This window comes from Battus philenor, unplaced genomic scaffold, assembly GCF_028537555.1.
Source record: "Battus philenor isolate CCGP_79_NKW_IND1 unplaced genomic scaffold, ilBatPhil1.0.hap1 SCAF_7, whole genome shotgun sequence".
Taxonomy (NCBI): Eukaryota; Metazoa; Arthropoda; class Insecta; order Lepidoptera; family Papilionidae; genus Battus; species Battus philenor.
Genome location: NW_027181737.1, coordinates 15,685,963 through 15,709,533, shown reverse-complemented (window position 1 = coordinate 15,709,533; position 23,571 = coordinate 15,685,963). Strand labels below are relative to the sequence as shown.

General features: G+C 33.8%; 1 protein-coding gene across 1 annotated transcript in view; it reads right to left on the bottom strand.

The window, feature by feature from the left end:
• Nucleotides 1-1,655: 1,655 nt before the first annotated feature.
• The window catches only part of LOC137931167 (neuropeptide FF receptor 2-like), a 45,151-nt gene continuing 23,235 nt past the window's right edge, over nucleotides 1,656-23,571 (bottom strand). The window contains exons 2-9 of the mRNA XM_068774573.1: nucleotides 20,579-20,721; nucleotides 19,441-19,667; nucleotides 18,376-18,478; nucleotides 17,199-17,296; nucleotides 13,746-13,914; nucleotides 11,319-11,434; nucleotides 5,043-5,123; nucleotides 1,656-1,835 (exon numbers count right to left, since the gene is read on the bottom strand). Coding sequence (XP_068630674.1) covers nucleotides 1,656-1,835; nucleotides 5,043-5,123; nucleotides 11,319-11,434; nucleotides 13,746-13,914; nucleotides 17,199-17,296; nucleotides 18,376-18,478; nucleotides 19,441-19,667; nucleotides 20,579-20,721 — 1,117 coding nt within the window. The remainder of the gene's footprint in view (nucleotides 1,836-5,042; nucleotides 5,124-11,318; nucleotides 11,435-13,745; nucleotides 13,915-17,198; nucleotides 17,297-18,375; nucleotides 18,479-19,440; nucleotides 19,668-20,578; nucleotides 20,722-23,571) is intronic.

Below are 23,571 nucleotides of genomic sequence, written 5' to 3'. Positions count from 1 at the left end.
CATGTGCGAAAGTGGCTAAATATTGGTCCTTTTCTTTCTTCTCTCTCATCTCATTTTTTTTTCAGCCGATGGACGCCCACTACAAGGCACAAGCCCCTCCTTATAGATTGCCACTATGACAATGTCGTCGGTCTACCTAGTATGGGCCTACCTGACCACCACTACCAGTCTACCAGTTCGTGGTCGCCACTCGAAAACTGCCACTTCAGACGACTGATTCTTCGAGATGTCTGTGATTCTGGTTCTTATGCGGATTTCATTTCAGATTCGATCTCGCAGGGAAACTCCGAGCGTATCCTTTCCATTTACGTGTGAATTATACAATACTTAAAAATGTGACACCAAACTCACGTTTAAAATTTTAGTAAAACTGAATAACCCGATAAGAATTTCAAAAGAAACTTCGAACAAAATTAAGTCATCCAAGGTTTTAATATGCAAATATCGGTTTCTCCATAAACCTATTTGTTAGCATTTCATTATTCTAACTCGACAGGGAATATTCTTTCAAGACTTCCATTTAATTATTGACGTGAGTTCATACTATTTTTGTACAAGAATACATAAATTATAATGTATTTGAATATATAAGAAATTTCCAATCCTGTTATGTACGCAATCTATGTCATTCGTATGAGAGTAATAACATATTCATAACACACGACACACTAAAGACAAAATGAACAACAAATTACAGTAATTTTTTTTGTGTAGATCCTTAACTATCATTTCTGTCATGCCTCTCTTGTACCTCAGTAAAATATGTTTAATTTTCATTTACTAACAAATTATTTGACACAATTCCTTTTTCCAAGGAAAAAATATACAAAAATTAAAAAATACTCTCATTATGTAATAAAAATATAATGAGAGTATTTATAATCATTTCTTAAATATTTAACTTTGTCTTCTATATATATAGAAGACAGTTTTGAGAAGAAAATATTAATACGGTAAATAATCGACATATAGTCTGTGATCAAAAAATAGTTGAAATTGTCATTTAAAACTCCCGGGCATTAGAAAGGTAATTTTATTCCCTAGGTTGGCAGGACTATCTATATATGCCGAGCGTCTGTTTATCAATAGTTGGAATATCATTTGGCTCAGCTCAAACCATTTGGAAGGATGTCTTAAGTCTCAAATACGTCAAGTCTTGATTGGTCGATGTCATACTGTATTTGTTCTTCGCAAATTTTTACCAAAAACTCGACTCTTCCGCAAGCACCGTATCCTCTTGATTTGGCTCCGTTCAACTTCTTTCTATTCAAAGTCAAAAGGCCAATGTGGGGACGCCGTAGAGATAAACCGAATCGAAGGTCTTGATGGCTATAAAAAGACTATTCCACCTGTTTCAAGGACTGAAATAAGCGTCGTGCGTTTTATCAGACGGGGTTTAAATTGTTTTGGAAGCAAAAATATAAAATTTACTTTTGAATTTTCAAAAGTGTTCCTCGTTGATTTTGATCACAGTAGTATATACCAAATCATGGCACTAAATTACGTATCTTGCGAATTATAATTTTAAAATAAACCAGTAAACATTATAAAGCAAATCCAATATAATACGTCTTATGAAGGAAAATAAAAAGGAGTTTTAAAATAACAAAGCTTGAAAATATGAAAGTTTATTTGTTATATAAATATAAAGTGAATCAACGTTTGTGATCGATGTGTCCGTGCCTCTGGAGCATTTCGACAGAGAGGATGTGGGCGGGCGCTGTCCTCCGTGAGGATCTGGTCACGTGGCTGAGCTGGGTTGTAGGCGCTCGAGCCTCCGCCGCCCGGGGACCGAAGCCTGCTTGCACGTGACCGTTATGTCGAAAGGTTTTCATCTATAAACACGATAAATATTTAAATATTAATTGCAAGATATTGTGAAGGATAAAAGGAAAGAATAAAAGAAATTGAGAATAATGAAAGTGAGTGTAAAAAAAACATAAAACCCTGAAAACAAATATTTGTAAATAAAGTCCCTGTTCAATCTAAATAGGGGTACGAGAGGCTCCCAATAGCGAGGGCCATAAAAAATATATATATTTACTTGATAGAGAAGTTCCTGAAAATCATAAATACATATGACATGATAAACTAAAGAAAATAAAAAAAATTCATTATGAAAAAAAAATTCAATTCATAAATATAGAACATAAAATATTAATTTCAATTAGGTATAAAAATATATTTTGTATCATCGCTATTTAATAACAATCGCACACGTTGAGGACCTGTAAGAAAAATGTGTCATCAAAAAATACGAAAGATACGTCTAACACAAGAGGTGTTTGAAGAATTCATTAATTGCCTTTTAAGTTTTTTGCTATACATTTTTTTTATTTTCTTGAATTGATTACATAACTTTTGAACAAAAAATTAAAAAAAATATATTTTTTACCCAAAAATCAAGTTTTAAAAGTGTATTAATTCTCATTGATGAAACCGTGTAAAACATGAAAAAAATCTGTGTGTATTAAATTAATAAAAATCACTAAAAAAATTACTAATGGTATAATTATTATACGTAATAATAAATGAACAGTGTTAGCCCACCGGTAAGGACTGAGACTTGGGACCGAATGTTGCGGCTTCGATTCCCGGGATACAACCTTATATAATTCACACTTGCATTAATTATATATAATTGCCATTGAACATATTTCCAGAGGATACGCAGTGGCATCTTCTGCGTTCCATAATAACAAACTCCGATCGCCAATCTACCTGCCAAGAGTGGCGAATATGGTACATCACCCCATAGATATCATTGAGGAAGTCCTGTGCCTTGTGCTCGGCAACCAACGGCTGATAACATATTTAATGGAATCAGGCGTTACCTTGCGGAAGTCCATACTAAGTAAAAAAAGGACCAATATTTAGCCACTTCCGCACATGCAGTGGTAGTCGTGCAACAAAGTGCACCGCCCGCACCGATTAGTGACACTCTGTGTTTGACACTAATCGGTGTAACATAACTTCTGAAGATGCCCCGTGGAGGGGTGAAACACGTGTTGAGTAATTTGGCGGTGGCGGTTGTGTGATTCGCATTGTTTGCCGCATACGCATTCATCAGCGGGCTGGCGGGCAGTGCACTTTATTGCATAACTACCACTGCATATGCGGAAGTGTCTAAATATTGGTCCTTTTCTTACTTGGCTGATAACATAGTTAAATGCACAAAGTTACTGGATTCGGGCAGTGCAATACTGGTCATCATGGCACACCTTAAGCAACACTCTTCTTGCAGTGGACGCCTATTAGCTGTCATTATAATGCAGCCTAATTTACGGTAAAATATAATCGAAATCTCCCTGTACATTTTCACTTAAAGTTACGGGGATTATAATACAACCTGATCTGGAAGAGAAGAACCTCAAAAACCCAGACTATTTTTCCTTTATAATAATTCCACAATGTGTCGAAATCTCAATTTATGAGGGAGGAATATGAAAGGGAATAATAAAAGATATATGAAGCAATTGCCAACGCACGAGAATGAATATAAATAAATATATTAAAGTATTTCATATGAAAGACCATTTAATCGTATATACTACTAGCGGTGCCCGCGACTTCGCGTGGAATTTAATCATAAAAATATGTAGTTTATTCTATTTTTCATTGAAGAATTTTTCTTCAGTAATTTTTACATCAGCTACCTGACTGTATAGATTTAGCCATTTCAGAGAATAGCCGGAGCAAACAGACAGACTAAATAAAAAAAAATAATTATGGTATATGTACTGTATATATTCATATGCATGTAGTGAAAAGCGGTTATTTTAATATTGCAGACAGACAATTTAATTTATTTGTATAGATGTACAATTTGGAGCAGAATGTAGCTTATATAGGGTAAATAAAGGAAAGAATGCTATGTAATTTATTTTAAATTTTTAAAATGAGATTTTGAGAAACAATTTTTTTTATGGCCGCCCCTATTGGGAGCCTCTCGTAACCCCTATCTAATATGGGACAGGGACTTTATTTACACATAATTTTTTCAGAGTTTTATCTTTATTCGACACTCACTTTCATACTTATCAATTTCTTTTATTCTTTCCTTCACAATATCATGCAATTTTTGTTCTTTCATTCCTTCTTGCTTTCATCGCCTTCCTTTCCTCATCTTTTTACTCTTAGGTGGCTAGGTACATTTTTATTTTCCAACCTTTATCTTTATTTTTTGATATCACAGATTTGTTTTTGGATTTGAACTTTTTATTACATTTCTAGACTTGTCTTGTATTCTATTATTATTATGTATTATTATTATTATTATTATATATAATAATAGAAAACTAATTATTGAAGACCACACAGCGTTAAGAATAGATGGCCGCTAGAACCTTAAGGTTCTGGACTAGAGACCACGGATATGAATGCGCAGTGTAAGACTGCCGTCTACTTTGGACGGAAGACCATGTTACTTCGTCTGACTGGATGCAGGCTGCTTCTTCCAATCCCATTGGAAATCTACGAGAGAGTCACATGTCCAGCTGTGGACGTCCAGCAAATTTGATAAGCGTCTTTTGTGGTTCTATATTATTATGACATCTGTCAACTGTCAAAAGAGTTACCATATCACGACCGTGGTTTGAGGATAGGGAAAATACAGACTCAATAAAAATACGCTTTTTAATGTTCTAGAGTTCGGGCAACGAAACTAGAAGCGATTCTGTTCACAGCTACACTTTCCCTAAGATTCTCACTATTATGAGTCTTATGTTTTTCATTTCTCTTCAGCATATAGACTAGAATGCCCTCAGTATCGGCTTTTATAGTCGTCAACAATATTCTAGTATGTAATAATTTTGATATTTCAGTTTGATATTAATGAAATTGTCAATTTTCTTGTAAGCCAATTGCTGTGTAAAACCTTTGCAGTCGTTACAAAACTATAATTTGGATATTCGTTCTAATGGATTTTAGTCATACACACTTCTTGAACCTTTTCTAAACATTTTGTGTGTGATGGATAAGATACGTTTTCTGTTTTCGTGAGAACAGGAAAATGAATAAGGTTTTCAAGGTAAAATACTTACGTGTAAGTAACATCGCTTGTGCGGTTCGTGATAAAGTTCATAATCGCTTGACGACTTCTCCGGTTTTTGATTGCAGCCCCACTGAAATTTAAATCACAATTAAAGAAAGAATAAATAAACTTATCATAGAACATATCTTCAATTATTGTAGTACATTTTGTTTTAAATATTTAATGGAATCAGGCGTTACCTTGCGAAAGTCCGTCCTAAGTAAGAAAAGGATTAATATTTGGCCACTTCCGCACATGTAGAGTGCACTCTGTGTTGTGCACTAATCAGTGTAACATAACTACGAAAGGCCTCCAATTACGGGGGCCGTAAAAAAATATAATATTACTTACATCTGTAATATTAACAAAAGATATTACTGCCAACTTTACAAAATCTTATTTACTCAGAAAATCAACATTGCGTGTATCATGTCAAAAGATATTGTTTGATATTTGTGATTTATATCGAGAAAATATACTGTCACTTAAGAATTTCCTTCGAAAATATTCACAGTTATCGTTTTTATACATACGAAATATGTGTGTAATATATCTTATCTACAGCATGATTGATAACATGCATTAAAACTTTAAGCGGGTTTTTACCCGTATATATAATTTGTCATCAAAAAGTTTGTAAGATTTTACATTCATTTCCATAGCCCATATATAAAATGATCACTCTGAAATATGTTACATTTTTTTTATTATTTTTTTTCTATAAAATTGCGACAGACTAATGTCTTTTAGCAGTACAAAGTTTGCAAGTACATTTAGTGACCAATTATTAATTTTAATATGAAATAGTCTGGTTATTATATATTTAACTATTGATATTTTGGATAGGGTGCCCAATTAACAGCAAATGAGCTAAAAATTAATTCATTTTACACTTTTACAATAAACAAAACATACTGTGTATCATAGCGTAATATGGTTATTTGTATTTCGAGTAAATGCCAAGAATTTTCCTCGAGTCTTTTCATTCACTTCACAAAGATTTCGTTTAAATAACGTAAGGGTTAAGCGATCTCTAAAATATGTTACATAAGTAAAGTAACGGTCAAAATCGAGACCCTTCGGGGAATCCCAAAGAAATTATTAGGTTCAACCTTCAGTCGTTATAAACTTAAATTATTTCTCCTTTGTTAAAGTAACTTAAGTATTAAAGAAAGGCCTTGTTATTGCAAACATTTTTCTGTTATCGTTGAGTTCTTTGAAAATTTTTAGTATAGTTTTATACAAGGGTTGGGGTATCAATATTCTTAATTCTATAGTTATATAAGACAGATTTTGCACGAGAATAATTATCTGAAATTCTAGCTTCAAATATAGAAATATACACACATAAGAAATACAGACAAAAATATACGTAGAAGTTACCAACCATATCTCAAGAATTATTATAGACAATTTTTTCTAAATATTTTAGTAAATTTTTATGCCGTATTTGGACAAACCAGACTGACGTCATATGAAAAATCAATGTCGCCCAGAGAGAAATGGAGAGGGCTAAGCAGAGCAAAGAGCCTCTATAATCTTATTACGCGAGTCAACCCTAAGCAACCTTGGCCGTCTTCCTATAACGCGACGGACCCGAAAATCTCACGGTATATTCGTGAAAAGGTATATCTGAGAAAACTGTAATGTGTGTTATAAAGATAATTGTTGAAACCCTTTCATTGTCATCGTCAAATTTTTAAATCGTCCGCAGTTGGACAAAGGCTTCTCTTGAAGATTTCTAATATAACCAGTTAAGATACCAGCGTTATTCGATAAATTTAACAAGGCCGTCTGTCCTTTTTGAAGGTTGATGTCTTACAGTTTTTTGGCAAGTGATCTTCACCCCAGAAACTTACGGAAGAAAAGGACCAATATTTAGCCACTTCCGCAAATGCAGTGGTAGTCGTGCAACAAAGTGCACCACCCGCCAACCCGCTGATAAATGCGTATGCGGCAAACATTGCGAATTACACAACTGCCACCGTTAATTCACTCAACACGTGTTTCACCCTTCCATGGGGCATCTTCAGGAGTTATGTTACACCGATAAGTGCCAAACACAGAGTCGAGAAACTTAAGGCACGAGATTCCATCTGTTAATGAAACTTAGAACACCTTCTTTTTCTTCTTTTCAGCCCATGGAAGGCTTCTGCAAAGCATATATGTCCTCCCAAGGTCGCCACGATGGCCGATCTTCCACTGCCTGCATTCAGCGACTTTCTTAGCCAACACATCAAAATTTTTTTTCGCTGACGTAGACCCCTTGCAGGTTGTCATAGACCCCTAGGGGTCGATATAGACCACTTTGGGAATCACAGATCTAGAGCATGCAATGGTGGCGTGTCATTTGCTTTGTGCATGAAATATTATTAATTTGGTTGTTTAAAAAATAAAATGAATTATAACAAACGTAGTTTATATGTAGGATATTTATTAAGACATTCCAGCGGTACACAAGCCGGAGGGTAAGTAGAAAATTTTATTTCACGTCTAGAGGCGGCCGGGGGCGCGGAAATTTGTGTGGCATAATAAGTGAGATTGTTGCAAAATTTGCTACAAGAAAAAGAAAGAGGGCTCACAACGCACTACCAGGACAACATAATATGGACATTCCATAAAGTAGTTTTTAATTTTATTCCACAATAACTTCAAATTTTCTGACAGATTCAACATCTTAAACGTAGGAATGTTTTTAAGTAAATTGATCTATTTCGTTTGTAGGAGTGGTCGTAGTACTGTAGCTTCTTGTTCTTCGGTAGCCTTGTGGCGTGCATATCGCGCGCAGTGAAACAGATGCATGACAGATGGCGCCACAGTAGACGCAACGAAAATCTGCATCGCGCTGTTGAGAGTCTCCGCGCTCATTATAAGGGCTAGCGGAGGTGCGGTCAACGCAGGAAGAAGCAACTGAAGATCAAGAAGCAACCGACGAACAAGAAGCAATCGACGAACAAGAAGCAATCGACGAACAAGATACAACCGACGAACAAGAGGCAGTGGCGCGCGATATGCACGCCACATCACTATATATATATAAATAAAAAATAAATATATAAATAAAATATACATATATAAAAAAATTAATGTTCAATTCACGTTTTTTTACGATCGCGACTATACTAAAAAAAAAAAATTCCGCGAAAAAACGAGAATAGTATGACTTTCTGTTTCATTAAAGAGTGATGGCAGATAATGTATTTAAAAATAAAACATTAATCGCAGATTTAACGTGGTAATCTATTTCAATTCTTTTCTGTATTTAACAATATGGAACAATAGTTAAAAATAAAAAGGTTGATTATTTTAGGTGAAAAAGCTTTAAAGGCTTGAATGCACTATTTCTTGTACAAAAAGATAACTCTGAAACAAGTTACATTAATTTATTTTTCTCTAAGAATGCGACACGCCGATAATATAAGGGAGTACAAAGTTTGCTCCAATTTTATTAACCAAAATTATTATTTTGAAAATACTATTTGTTCCTGTATTATTATAGCATTATTTATTATATGTCACCTATTTACCGTGACCGCCACTTGAGAACTTTTCGACCATCGGTTGCACGAGCTACGTCAGCGATCATGGTTCTTCTGCGGATTGACTCATTTCTGATTCACTCTCATATGCATGAAAGAATGTAATAAACTGATACATAAAACTTAATTCGAAGTTGATTAAAAATTCCACATTTCGTCGTCGCTGATTATGAGGGTCATGACCTCTAACAAGGTTCCGCACTTGACCCCGGTTATTGGCCAACTGTATGGCGCCCTATATCAAAAGTATACCAACATATGGAAACGAAGAATCTAATAATTCTTCATATAGACAAAAAATTTTTGAACATTACATTCTAACACAGTAACAACCGAAAAACTTTTTAAACTTGATTAAGATATATACAAACATTTATTAATAATCTGGATCCAATTTTGAAAAAAATTTTTTTTTGTTAGCCAAGCACATGAAGTAGTCGCCTGTCATAAAAAAATTTCAATTATTCCTGTATTTTTAGTAGTTTTGTAATCGTACGTGCTACTGTTATTTTTGTTAGAAATAACTTTTTTATTTTATTATTATATTTCACATATTTATCTGACAAAAGAGTACATACAAAATCACCAAACTCTTTATGTGGAGTTTGTTGGTGGAAATGAATATTAAATATAATTTTGTCATTGTAAAGTATATATATATATATATATATATATATATATATATATATATATACTAGCTGATCCCGCAAACGTTGTTTCGCAAAAAAAATTTAAGTCAGTTCTGGGTTAGGCTCAGGGAGAATCCTTCCTCACCAGAGTACCAGCTAGATCAGACTCACAGTATCCCCAAATAGACTATTAGATAAGTTAAACAATAGAATAACACATATTATATATATAATAATATAAAACGAAGTCACGGATTTACGTAACGAGAAAAAAAAACAAATACAACAAAACTATGAGTCTGAATAAGAATTGAATCTAGAATTTTCTTCGCCTTAAAATGGATTGTTTGCTATATAAATACCATCGAAGATGGCCGACAATTCTAGTTTCAAAATGACGAAAATTATATCAAAACAAACCCAATTAAAAGTCAACATGAGATATGTACATATTCAAAACACGGGGATTGTAATATTGCTTCATATGAATAGATTAATTGGAAATGTTGTCTTAGCAAATTAGTTACAAGAGTTGAGAGAGGTTTTCAAAACTCATGTGGTTTGGTCGAGACATGACAAAGTGTAATTACTTGAGAAACGTTGAAGACGGTTCGACAGGTTGTAGTAATGTAATTTAAATATATTAAGTAATTATAATCTAATATATAAAATTCTCGTGTCACAGTGTTCGAACTTAAACTCCTCCGAAACGGCTTGACCGATTTTTACCAAATTTTACATGCGTATTCAGTATGTCTGAGAATCGGCTACTATCTATTTTCCATACCCCTAAGTGATAAGGGTGGTCCACCCCTAAATTTTAGTTTTAATTTTTTAGACAATTTTTTTGGTTTTTATTTTATTATGATACAGCATACAAAAATACATACAAACCTAAATTTTCACCCCTCTACGATCAACCCTTATCTTACATTTGTTAATTAAAAACTTTATTTATTTTTGCAAAACAACGTTTGCGGGATCAGCTAGTAGATCTATAGAAGTAAAAACAATACGGTCAAAACACTTTTGTGAATGTCGGAGTTGGAAAGTTATGGGTGAGGCTTATGTCCAACAATGGACTGTGCTGAATTGATAATAGTAATAGCTGTATAAAGCCAATAAAAACAAACACGACGTGAGATTACACTAATAGTTTTTAGAATAAATTTTAAGTAAGTAAATAGTTCACTAGACATCGCATCCTCTAAAATCATCATCAGAAGAAGTGATCCATTCCTCTTTAACCCATAATAGTCTAGAGTTTCAATTTTGATATCAATCTTTTAAACCGAATGTTCACATTACTATTAGTTTTTTTTAAAGGTAGGCTATACGTATTTTACTGTTGTATAATATTCTTTCCAACGAAATAAAAAAAAGTCTAATTTCCCTTCATCTAGACCCTTAAGCAAACACGGAAATATTTAAAAAAATCAATTTCGTAAATCAGGCTGTTAAGGGTTAAGTGTCCTTTTAGCGACATCTTTGAACATAGCTACCGTTTCTTCAACATCTTTAAACATAAAGCTTTTACTATCTCAAAAGGTATTAATATAATTAACCAGAAGAAAAAGATCAACGCACTTTTCGGAGATATCAAGAATTAGGGCAGAGAGCAGTAGTAATCCTATATAATTAATGCACAGTGTGAATTATATAGAATACCCGCCGATAAATATTGCACATCGACCTTTGGAAAGAGACAATCGGATAACTTCGAAGAGCATTATTTCTGTCGCACGAAATACGACTGACAAAACGTCACATAGGTAGTGTGGGACAGAGATAATGCTCTACGAAGCCGACATGTCGATTGTCTCTTTCTAAAGGTCGATGTGTAATATTCATCGCCAGGTACTGTAAGGTTGTATACCGGTAATTTTCTCTACCGCTGGGCTAAAATTACTCAAATATGAAATATATTGTTATCAATAATATTTTAACTGTCAGCATATTATCTATATCTTCATCTGTGTACAACTTTTACCGATTCCGGTGTAAAGATAATTATCAAATGATACAAAGTTACATTTTGAATATTTCCTCTGCTGAATATAATCCTGTTAAATCTGAAAGGCCTGAAAATAAACGTGAATTATACGTAACGTGTCTTACCGTGAATTTATTCTGTTTACACACGCCACGTCCACACAGAAGTTTGCGCAGTGACCTTTGGAAGTTTCTAGTCATGAGGCAGTAGACGATGGGATTGATTGCCGAGTTCGCATGACCTGAAAACGTAACACTGTTATAACAACTTATTCAAGAAATTCACTTACCGTACTTAACTCTAGTTAAATTCTGAAAATAAATCGAGATGTAATTGGCTATGATTAAATTTTAACATAAGTTTAATGTATTTATTAAGTTTATTGTATATATATACAACAAGCTTAATAAGTCAAAAACTTTTGTATTACCTGCGCAACTTCGTCCTCGATATTTTTTATTTAAAAATGCAACGTAATTGTATTGTAATATTCTGGTGAGTAGCCGAAAATTAGGAGATAAATAAAAGCATTAGGAAATGAAAACAATGGTTGAAATTAGGAAGAATAAAACAAAAATGAATAAATGACGTATATATATATATATCTTAAACGGAGTTTTAGGTACAGATTCAATTTGCATTTAAATTACCTTTAGCAATTCCAACTTTGTTTCCTAGTCATAAATATAAATCGGTATTATTAAACATACATTACATCAAATGTCATAAAAAATTGATATATATGTACATCTATACATACGAAATGTATTTTGAAAAAAACCAGCCATTGTTAGGGCGTAGGGTCAACATTACGTCATCGTCAGTTGCGCATCGAAACGGGAAATCCCACAGGAATGTAATTGCTTACTTACGTAAGTATAAATATGGGCGATGCTCGAATGAATATAAAATGTGTGTGTGCGTGCGTGGGTGCATGCGTATACATACATACATATATATATATATATATATATATATATATATATATATATATATATATATATATATATATATATATATATATATATACACATATATATTTATATATATATATATATATACATATATATTTATATATATGTATATATATATAAATAAACCTAAAATTGTATTAGTGTTTAAATGAATAAATTCGTTAAAGCAATCTCAAAATGAAAAAACGTAAACCGTGAAGAAAAAACATTTTCATGTTAACGTTCCTTTTTACGTCTTCTAAAATAAACGTTCTCTTTGGTGAAATTTATTTTTATGCAAAGCGTATTGTTGTTTGTATAGAAATAAAACTACTTAAGCTCCGCTGAAAATGTAGAAAACTCTAGACGAAAAAGGAAAATACGTTTAAGTTATAATTGGTGTTTTTTTTTCATAAAAGCTCTGTAAAAGCCTTCACGGAGACCGGTCTTGCGCTGTCCACATTAAGTGACTTCCCACTATATCGTTGGCCCACTTGCTCATTCAACCTCTTCGACCGACCAATCCCACGGAAGAAATCGGTCAAATTCCTAGAAGTCACCCTCGAAGGTGGCTCAAGTGGCCGAATACATATCAGAAAACAACCCGACAATATAACAGCGTAGACCACGACATGTATTACCGGATACACCGTTCCTGAAAGGAATCAAAAAACGCCCCCCAAAAAAGCAGGGAGGAGGGGGGAAGTCACGCAAAAAGTGACTCGATACGCCCAACCAAGAGGACCCGTCGAAAAGAAGCCACCAGAAGGAAGGAGAGCACTGAAAGAAGCAACGGAGAGGAGCGGTTGAGACAACGGCAACACACCGACGCGCCAGGAGGCATAAACAGCTTTAAGTAATTTTCAAGTAGCAGGGAACATGTTTGTTCACTCAAATCCTGACTTCAATGAAAATGTAACAGCCTTGCACAGCTAACAATAATATTCAACGATCAGAATAAATACCGGCTCAATGTCGCCACTAGAGAACCTTTCATTTCCAACAGGCTTCAGTTTATAACATATATTTAACCACACTTAAAGTATACATAATCTAAAAATACAAGTGAAAACATCCAAAATTAACTTGTATTACAATTTAAAAAATAAATAAAAAAAACATGTAATATAAGGAGAATTAATTGCATACAAGAAGATCTATATTTAAACATTAAAAGAGGTTTTAATGTAAAAATGTTACCTCTGGCACTCAGTCAATAGACACCCGCTGCAAGACATTGGCCTCCACCAAAATATCTAGGGGGGGGGGATAGACGGTGTGGTTTTATACTACGCAGAGGAAGCTATCTATATATACAAACTTATTTGCTAGCAGTGTTAATCCTATATAATTAATGCACAAAGTGTGAAATGTATGTGTACTCCGGGAATCGAAGCCGCGACGTATGATCGCAAGTGTCGGTCCTAACCGCTGGTCTATCATTGCTCAAGAAAGTTCTAAAAATAATTAATTAAGAATCAAATAACAATTTAGTATCGAAAGATATACATATAAATAAAGGGTGGAAAGATATATATATATATATATATATATGGTAAATGTATACAATAGCATACAATATTTAAACGCAAAATTTACCTATTAATAACGCATACGGCAAATAGAAGCTCAGGTCTTTCGCGTTGACTGCATTTATATCTAGAAGTAACTGCATTATGTTGTAAGGCAGCCAGCATAGAGCGAAGAGCACCGCGAGAAGTAGAAGTATCCATGCAACTCTTTTTCTTTCTTTCATTAATCTTAGACCCTGAAACAAAGAGATATGTTATTTCTTATCGAATGGATTCAGGCGTTATTTTTCGGAAGTCTGTCCTAAGTAAGAAAAGGATCAATATATAGCTATTTCCGCCAATGCAGTAGTAGTCTTGCAATAAAGTGCATCGCCCGCCAGCCCGCTGATAAATGCGCATGCGGCAAACAATGCGAATTACATAACTACCACCGTTAAATCACTCAACAGGTGTTTCACCTCTCCATGGGCCATCCTCAAGAGTAATGTTACACCGATTGGTGACTCTGTATTTGGTATCTGTATATTCTGTACTAATCGGTCGGTAGTTGTATATATATATATATATATATATATACATATATATATATATATACATATATATATATATACATATATATATACATATATATATATATATACATATATATATATATGTGTGTGTGTGTGTGACTAAAATCGTGTCACAGCGTTGAAGGATCGTCTACTCAATGCAAACCCCAGAAGGAGTGGAACTCGAAGTGGTCTCGTGTTGCTACGGTACATAGAAGATACCGGGGAGTGTTCCCCACGGTTTGTGCTTCGACATAGTACGCATAAGATAAGATAAAATTAATTTATTCAACATTGGAACTTTTAACAGAACTCTCATTGATCGTAAACTTACTTTTTTTTTATTTTTGATTCTACTCTGTTTAATTATTTGCATAACGCGACTACTCATAAACGGGTACAACTTGTAAGTCATAATTACCAATGCATACACAAGTCATTATATACAATAGTCAATTTGTCAGGTTATACGGAATGTAAACCCGGTTCTCGTCTTTATAGCTCTGTTGACCGAAGCAAATGTAATTACTCCATTGCAATGTATTCGATAGCAAAGCGAAGCTCTGTTTTCAAAAGCTCCACAAGCTTTGTGTTACAATGCTTTACTGAATTTCGAATTTTCGACTTATAAAAAAATAATTTCAAATTGAGAAAAAAAAATTATTGCTATAAATATGATATCAAAACGTAGAATATATATATATATATAAATATATATATATATATATATATATATATATATATATATGTATGTATGTATGTATATATATATATTTAGGAGAGAGAGAGCCTCAAAAATGTAAATGTATAGCACATTGGACAGCTAGCTATAGAAACTTTTACACATATAATATAATCCTCAAAGAATATAAATTTACACGAATTTTTTGTTCTACTAAGAATTCCTAATATTTTTAAAATTCTGATTTTGACAATGTCTAACTAAAGCTTATCTATGCAGTAACTAAATACAATTGGAGAATATCGTAACCCTCCCTTTTTTCTGGTTTCGGGGTTAAATCTTCTGGATGTTAAAGATACCCAGCCTCTAGAGGGAGTACAGGGTATTTTAGTAGGTAGGTATCCACTAAAATCCCCCCGGCGATCGCCTTTCCACGACGTGTTCCTCGGTATCTCCCAATCACATATCAAAGCACGAACCTTCCTCGTGCTTTCTTATTTTGTATAGCTCGTCCGTATGTGTAGTGCATGCTACCCATGAAACCATCGTGGTGCTATCACGAAGGTTTAAAGTTTTAGAGTTTAATGACCCCGCTCCAAACACCTGCGACTCTAGCATAACTTACCTTCCATTAACCCAACAGCTGTGCTGAACTTGTGTACATCATATATATATATATATATATATATATATATATATATATATATATATATCTACTGTTGATAAAATTTTTGAATCAGTCCGTAAAAAACTGTATGCTTGTTGCAAATTTATTTTATATCCCCATTTTTAATTTAAGTTTTTAAACGTTTTGTCGTTATAGACTGAACTTTTCATTGTAAAATAATTTCATTATTTTTTGATAATAAAATGATAATTTTTGTTTCATAAATACTTACGTAATATGGATTTAATTATTACTTCTTTGGAGTTTTTTTTTTGTAAAAATATTTAGTTTTTTTTTTAATTTTACTCGTTTTTTTTAAAAAAAAAATTGGAACATATCCCAAAATTTACCATCCAAATTTTATGACGCATGTATTTTTAAACGACTTTTTGGCATCTTTATCTAAGGAACTTATCTAACATTTAAAAAAGAGGCAAGTGTTTGTATCTCTCATTTAAATATGCCAACGTTAAGATAAATATAAGATAAAAATCTTCGCTAGTTCTAAATTTAAGTATGATGAATAGAAGAAAATGTTTTGAGCAAATAATCCTAACGGTTCACGGTAAGTATATTGATGACTCGGCAAATGTATGTTCCACAACTCGCTGACCAGTGTAGAATAAGTAATATCTTGTTTTTATTTCAAGCTAGGCTTTCATCTATAATAGCTAGGCTTTTATCTTTAATAATTTATATCTCTGGAAGCTTTTGCTATATAGCAGTGATGATAAATTGGTTACCTAAAATCACCATTACAAATATATTATGTGATAGAATTTAGGTGATGAAAGATTTAAAGGGATGAATTAGTCCATGTATGGTCATAGTAGACCTGCAGGGGAAACGAGTCTCCACGAAGATATACGTTGGGATGACAAAAAATAGAGTCTAAAATTCGTAAGCGGAGGTCCACGAAAATGAATCTGTTTTCAAATTAGTGAAAAATTAAAATGTTAACATGACTTCATATATCAATTTATATAATATCTTTAGAAATTCAGCGACTGTTGTAAAAAACCTATTTCATATTTAATACAACGTGTCGAGACTTACAAAGCACCGTATAACTTGGTTATACTTAAATATTTAATGGAATCAGGCGTTATTTTGCGGAAGTCCATCCTAAGTAGGAAAAGGACTAATATTTAGCCACTTCCGCACATGCAGTGTTAGTCGTGCAACAAAGTGCATCGCCCGCCAGCCCGCTGATAAATGCGCATGCGGCAAACAATGCGAATAACACAGACGTGTTTGGCACTAATCGGTGTAACATAACTCCTGAAGATGCCCCGTGGAGGGATGAAACACGAGTTGAGTGATTTAACGGTGAAAGTTGTGTAATTATAGCTTTGCACTATTGAAAAAGTGCAAAGCATCCCAAATGACTTTTTTTTATTTTTAAAGTGTGGATCGTATAGCCCCACGCGGCTTGAATGGAAAATGTCCAAAAATTGCCGTGGTACTGAACGTGTTTTAAAAAGGTTCTAATTTTTGTTTTCTGTCAATTACGTTATGTACCTGCGTAAATGAAACGTTAACGTGATATTCTTTATCCTCTTGCAGTGCTTTGCGTATAATGTTCACTTCCTGTAAGTAAAATCCCTTTGACAATGTTACCTGTTGCATGCTGACATTTCCCTCGTCGATATCAAAAGGCGGTTTCACGGAACAAAGCGTGCGCCCCATACACGCGTACGACAACATTGTGATTGAACCTGTGAAATTATTTTCATGTTGGTTTTTCGTTCTTAATGACAAATTATATTCTAGCAGTAGATATATTATTAACTTTATTTTTATGGCTATAACATAATTATTTATATTTTCTAGAAAGTCGATTGTACCATTTGGATATCTGACTAGTTTTAATGACATTGAAAGTTTATACTTTAAAAAGAAAAACTAATTAGTATAAATTTTATTACGAACAATTATTCTTTTTTTTTCTTTCTGTTTAAATAAGTGAATAAAATGAAAATATATACTCTAAAATTTAAAGGCGCCCCGAAAAAAAATATGAAGTTCGTTAAGCTACTGCAGTGTCAGAAAGAAACGCACAAATTTTAAGGATAATCAAATTTGGTTGCAGTATCTTTGTAATTATTTAAACAGTGTCATATTAACATCCAAACCCGACTACCAAAAATGTAGTTTTCGTTTTATTTAAGCTAAGTGCCAAAATTTTCTATAACATCGGCATCATATCACAACTTATAAAATTCCAAAAAGTCGTCGACCAAAACAGCGCCTATAACAGGAGGTGCAAAAGTAATGTCATACTCTATCGCTTATTTACAACTAATTCTCTATGTATCTACATCAAACATTTCAAAGCACAATAACAATAATTTGGCGCCATTTGTAAAAATTTAAGTTCAAGTAATAACATTACTTATGCGCCACCTTTTATGTTACAGTTAAATGTATATAAACTTTAAATAGCCGGTAGAAAAGGCGTGAGCTGACCCACTATTAGAAGGTTCGATGACTTGGTTAAAACACAGGAAGTCGCAGGAAGTCGCAGGAAGCGTCCAACTCAAGACGAATCATTCTGGTTATCTAAAGATATACATGTACTTTGGCATCACCTAAATGACAGGCATATTGCTTGCAGTAGACGTCTGACAACTATAAGAGAGAAGAAAATATTTAAAACCAATACATCTTGTATTCTGATATACAATGCTTAGGATCATTTTCACAGCCTATTACTTCGAAGTCTCTGAAAATTTGTAATCTTTCCCACAACTGGAGAACGTAAAAGGATAAATATAACATATATATATTTACGAACCCGGTATTGCATATACCAGCGTGAAGCTGAAAGTTCCGAACTTCTTCCTCGTCTCTAGTCCAGGCCACTCTTCCGTGCAAAAATGGACGTCTCTCGTTTCTATCTAGAAATCATTGTATAGTATAACTACAACTATATTTATACAATTCATTAACACTATCACATACATTAACTTATAAATAAATTAAAAATGAATGTTAGTTGTGGTACACAGGCAGATTCAAGGACGCTCATCATCCACGAGGGTCAGGGGCTAAAGAGCGAGGAGTTCATTATTTTTTGTTGGACAATAGACAACCTCAGACAGCAGGAGCAGCGGTAGCAATATCACGTCACACGAACTCGTGCGTGTATTGCACGGACGAGACTCAAGATGCGATCGCAAGATTCATCGATGTGAATACTGCAACCACACAGATATTGGCGCACCACCTGAGGATGGCAATATGGAATAGGGATGAGGAAGTAGTCGCACGAGACGTAATTTTATAAAACTGGACATTGTTAGGGCGTAGTGGAAAATAAAGAAGATAACAATGATTTTTGAAAAAATAGTTGACTTCTATACAGATTTAAATTAATAAATAGATTGAGAGACTTAGTAAACACTGTAATACAATTAAGAATGAAAAGGACCAATATTTAGCCACTTCCGCACATGCAGTGGTAGTCGTGCAACTAAGTGCACCGCCCGCCAGCCCGCTGATAAATGCGTATGCGGCAAACAATGCGAATTACACAACTGCCACCGCCGAATTACTCAACACGTCTTTTCTTACTTAGGATGGACTTCCGCAAGGTAACGCCTGATTCCATTAAATACTGTAATTCAATGCATAACTGGTCATCGTGCTGATATTTGTGCTGGTGCCTTGCAGTAGGCGTCTATCGGCTGATATGTTGATCTTATCAAATATTTTCAAATACTTAGAAGTCTTGATGACGTCACTGTTATTGGTTCGACCCACTGTCATCGAACGTACCAGTCAAAGAGTGCACATAACCTTGAGTGACCTCTATGTTACAAGGAAATAAATAAACTAAATGAAGATATATCATACGTACGGATAGATTTTTATGTGCCTTTGAAATAACAGGCACAGCTTCCTTGGTTACTGTGGCGACGATGGACAGGGGTATGAACATCACCATAGCAGCCAGCCAAAGTAAGGTGAGCAGAATAACTGCCTGTCGACGGCCTGGTGGTCGAAGCCGTGGCTCCGGAGCTATGGACAGCCACCTGTCTACTGACATAGCGGTTAGAGTGAACACGCTCGCCGCTACCGCTACACCTGAAACGGTATCTCAGTCTAAATTACAGGTCTAAGGCTAAATGTCTATTAAGTGCCAAATTTACATGTATTACTTCGCATAAATGATAGCGACGAATATGATCATGATAATGAAGATAATAATGGTGATAAATATAATGATGATAATGTTGATAATGACGATGAAGATGACAATGGGAACGCTGTTTAAGATTATGATGATAATGACGACAACGTGACTTGTGTACGTCATTAGACTAATGCCTGAAGTACCCAATTTGATAGAAACTGGAATCAGACTGAACTCACCTATAATAGAAGCCTTCGTTTTAAACCTACGATAATGATAATAACAATTTAGATGGTAATGATAGTGATAATATAGACATTGACAACGATGATGACAATGTTATTATTACCACTATTGATAATATTAATAATGACAACGTCGATGATAGAGATAGTGATAATGTAGATTATGCCAATAACGATGGTGATGATAGAGATAATGTAGACAATGGCAGCGATGACGAAAATGTTATTATTACCACTATTGATAATATTAACAGTGACAATGTCGATGATAGAGATAGTGATAATGTTGATTATGCCAATAACAATGGTGGTGGTAGAGATAATGTAGACAATGGCAACGATGATGACAATGTTATTATTACCACTATTTATAATATTAAAAGTGACAATGTCAATGATAGAGATAGTGCTAATATTGATTATGCCAATAATGATGGTGACGGTACTGATAATGTAGACAATGGCAATGATGATGATATTGCTATTATTATCACTATTGACAGTATTGATAATGACAATTTTAAAATACATACTTCTACTACAGCACAGGTATATTTATCAATAAGATATATAACATTATGGTATATGAATGTTTGCTGCAACAACGCATATATAACCTTGTATATAATTCGCAATCTTGCAGACCGTCTCCCCGTAGAACCAGACCAAGGTGATAGCTTTGCTAAGTTGTATCGGCATGCAGATGCCGGTCACCAGCAGATCTGCCACCGATAGATTCACGAGGAATATATTCGTTACACTGCAACAAGAGATACGGTTAAGTAATTTACGGGGTCATTATTTCTCAGATCAAAGATGATACTGAAATTTTTCTCACTCAAGAGAAATTTTTGAGAAAATTAAAACAAAACTCTAACAACTGTTTTAATTAAGTTTCAGAAAATTTACAACAAAAAAATCACGACTGAGATTGTCGTGAGTTTTTCTCAGATAATCAAGCGTTTAGAACTCTGGTAATTTAAGTAGAAGGATTCTTAAATCATTATGTGGAAGCTGAAACTGTTTCTAATTTCTATCAAATTGAGAAAGACCTACTAGATTACATCTTCGTTGGCTTGTCCAAGTTAAAGATTGTCAAAATGATTTTGAGTTTTAAAACCATTTGTTTGCATGTCTGTGTACGTGATGTGGTCATTATAAACGATCCAAACTCAATCTTATTCCGTAACTACGTTCCATTTTCAAAATTTTACAAGTTAGTTTTTTTTTTGTTTGGTTCTCTATATAACAGATTCTCATTACTGGCAACCATCACACCTAACTTAAAATATATCTAACTAAAAATTTCGAAATTTAGATTTGTGTATTTTTAAAAATTTATTAATGTTAGATAAAAGCACCTCAAGAGCCTTTACAAAGGTGTAAAGGTTATAAATAATGACCAGAAGGTATTCGCTGCTATACATAAATCTCCTACCTAGATTTCCAAAACAATCGGCTTAGAGCTGCCAACATCTGGTCTAGATGATTCTGACCACCTTTGTCGTCAGTCTGTCTTCAATTCAATAATAATTGTCATAAATAAAATTAAGTCATAATGACTGACTTACAGTATTTTATAGGGCAGTTTCTCTGGTATTAATTATATATTTACTTTTAATAACAGAGAGCTGTACGCTATCTATAATTAGAAAGCCAGAGAATCCCTCGGGGATGTTTTTAAAGAAATTGATACTCTTAACGATTGCTTCGCAATACAATTTTAATAACTTCTTATTTAAATTTCCATAATTTAAAATAGAGTCTGATACATATATTATAAATACAAGAAAAAAAAACTCTTTTAAAAATCCTTCATGGATATTTAACAAGGTTCCACAACATATCTCGGATCTTACTTTTCTTAGTTTCAAATCTAAAATCAAAGAAAAACATTAAATAAACTTTACTAGAGCATTTAAGTGTTTTTAGTTGATCGATATGTGTGGAACTTGGTTTATGTAAAGAATTAATGGACGCATTCTTGGTTCAAGCTCTAGATAACACCAACTCAACATGGCATCAGCCCGAGAATCTCCCGAAAGCAATGGCTTAGATCATTAAAAAGAAAGGTTTGAAGCAACCTAAGATACTCTCGCATACGCCAAGCATGGCAGTCGAAGTGGCGGATCCTGGTGGACGAGATCAGATAGTACCGTGGCCTCTTTCTGTGAGATCGTCATTGTTCAGCGGACCCTCGAATAAAGGCGTTTTCATTCCAGAAACGAGGCCTTCGGAGCCGTAGGTGTTTAGGATGGGGCCCAAAACTCCAACTAGCTAGAGCTACTCTGAGGCGGACGATGTGGTCTAGAACTTTTATTTTAGCACCCATGTTAGGGTTTTGGAGACAGCGTGAACCATACATGCAACTAACCTAACCTAACCTAACCTAACCCGGGACGGGCTATCTAAAATAGCACAGTGCTAGGGAAGATTGCGTGCCAACTCCTAACCGAGAGATATCACGTTCCCTCGCATAGCGCAGAGGGCGAACACCGGAGAGATTTTAGTGGGTAGGAATCCCATATAACTCTGTCCTCCCCCTAGAGGCATAGAGGCAGGGCATCTTGAACATCTAAAAGATTTCCGCCCCGAAACTAAAAAAAAAGGTTACAATGGTTGGTAAAATAAGACGTCTTTTAGCAAAGGTAAATATTTATTTTAGATGTATTTTCATACAGTGGATAACGAAATAATTTACTTGTAATGATATAACGCTTAACGCAATTAATCAACGTCAAATTCTCAACAACGCCCACGTCACAAACGTAAACGAATGAACGAAAGGAACGACGAATGTAAAAGAACCATAATTTTGTACGTGAATGGAACTTAAGCGTTCTTGGAATATTCGGAGCAGCTGTCGCTCTTATTCAGCAAATCTTGGATTATTTGTTCATGAAACAAAATTTGGATGTGGCACTATTCGTGATCTAATATCTGATCTATGTTCAGCTAGAATGTTAAAAAAATTGCACATTTTGAATATTCTGAAATCAAAACAAAATACTTAAGAACGCACAGAAATATAAATGTAAGTGGGCAAGACTCTGCGTGAATCAAAAAAGTAACTTTCTGGAACGGCCCAATAGGCAAAAGAACTAGTGGGAGACCTGTTACAAGATGGAAAGACGATATTAAAACAGTAGTTGGTCGAACTGAAGGCAAGTAACTCAAGACAGAGTCAAAAGGGTCCAGTATATTAAATAAATATTCAGATAAAACAAATAATTATGTAAAGATTACATGTATGGTGATAAATAAAAATATTTTTTTATAAATATACATACAAATAGTTCAATTAAGTAAGTAATAAATAACATAAATTAAACAAAACTAACTTGTGCATGCATAAATTATAAATGCAAATCTACAAGATTTTTTTATATAATTTTTTATACAAGGAGGTTTTAAGATACTACACAACTTTTTTCTTTATTTAGTTACATAAATGCTAGCTTTTGACTAGTTAGGCTATATATTAACAACGTAGTCTTGTTTAAATACGAAATATATAATTTTTTTTTTAATTATTTGGCTCCAAATACCACAGACATTATCATCCGGACCGTGATTTTTACATTTATGCTTTTTTTTGCTTTTATTTCTA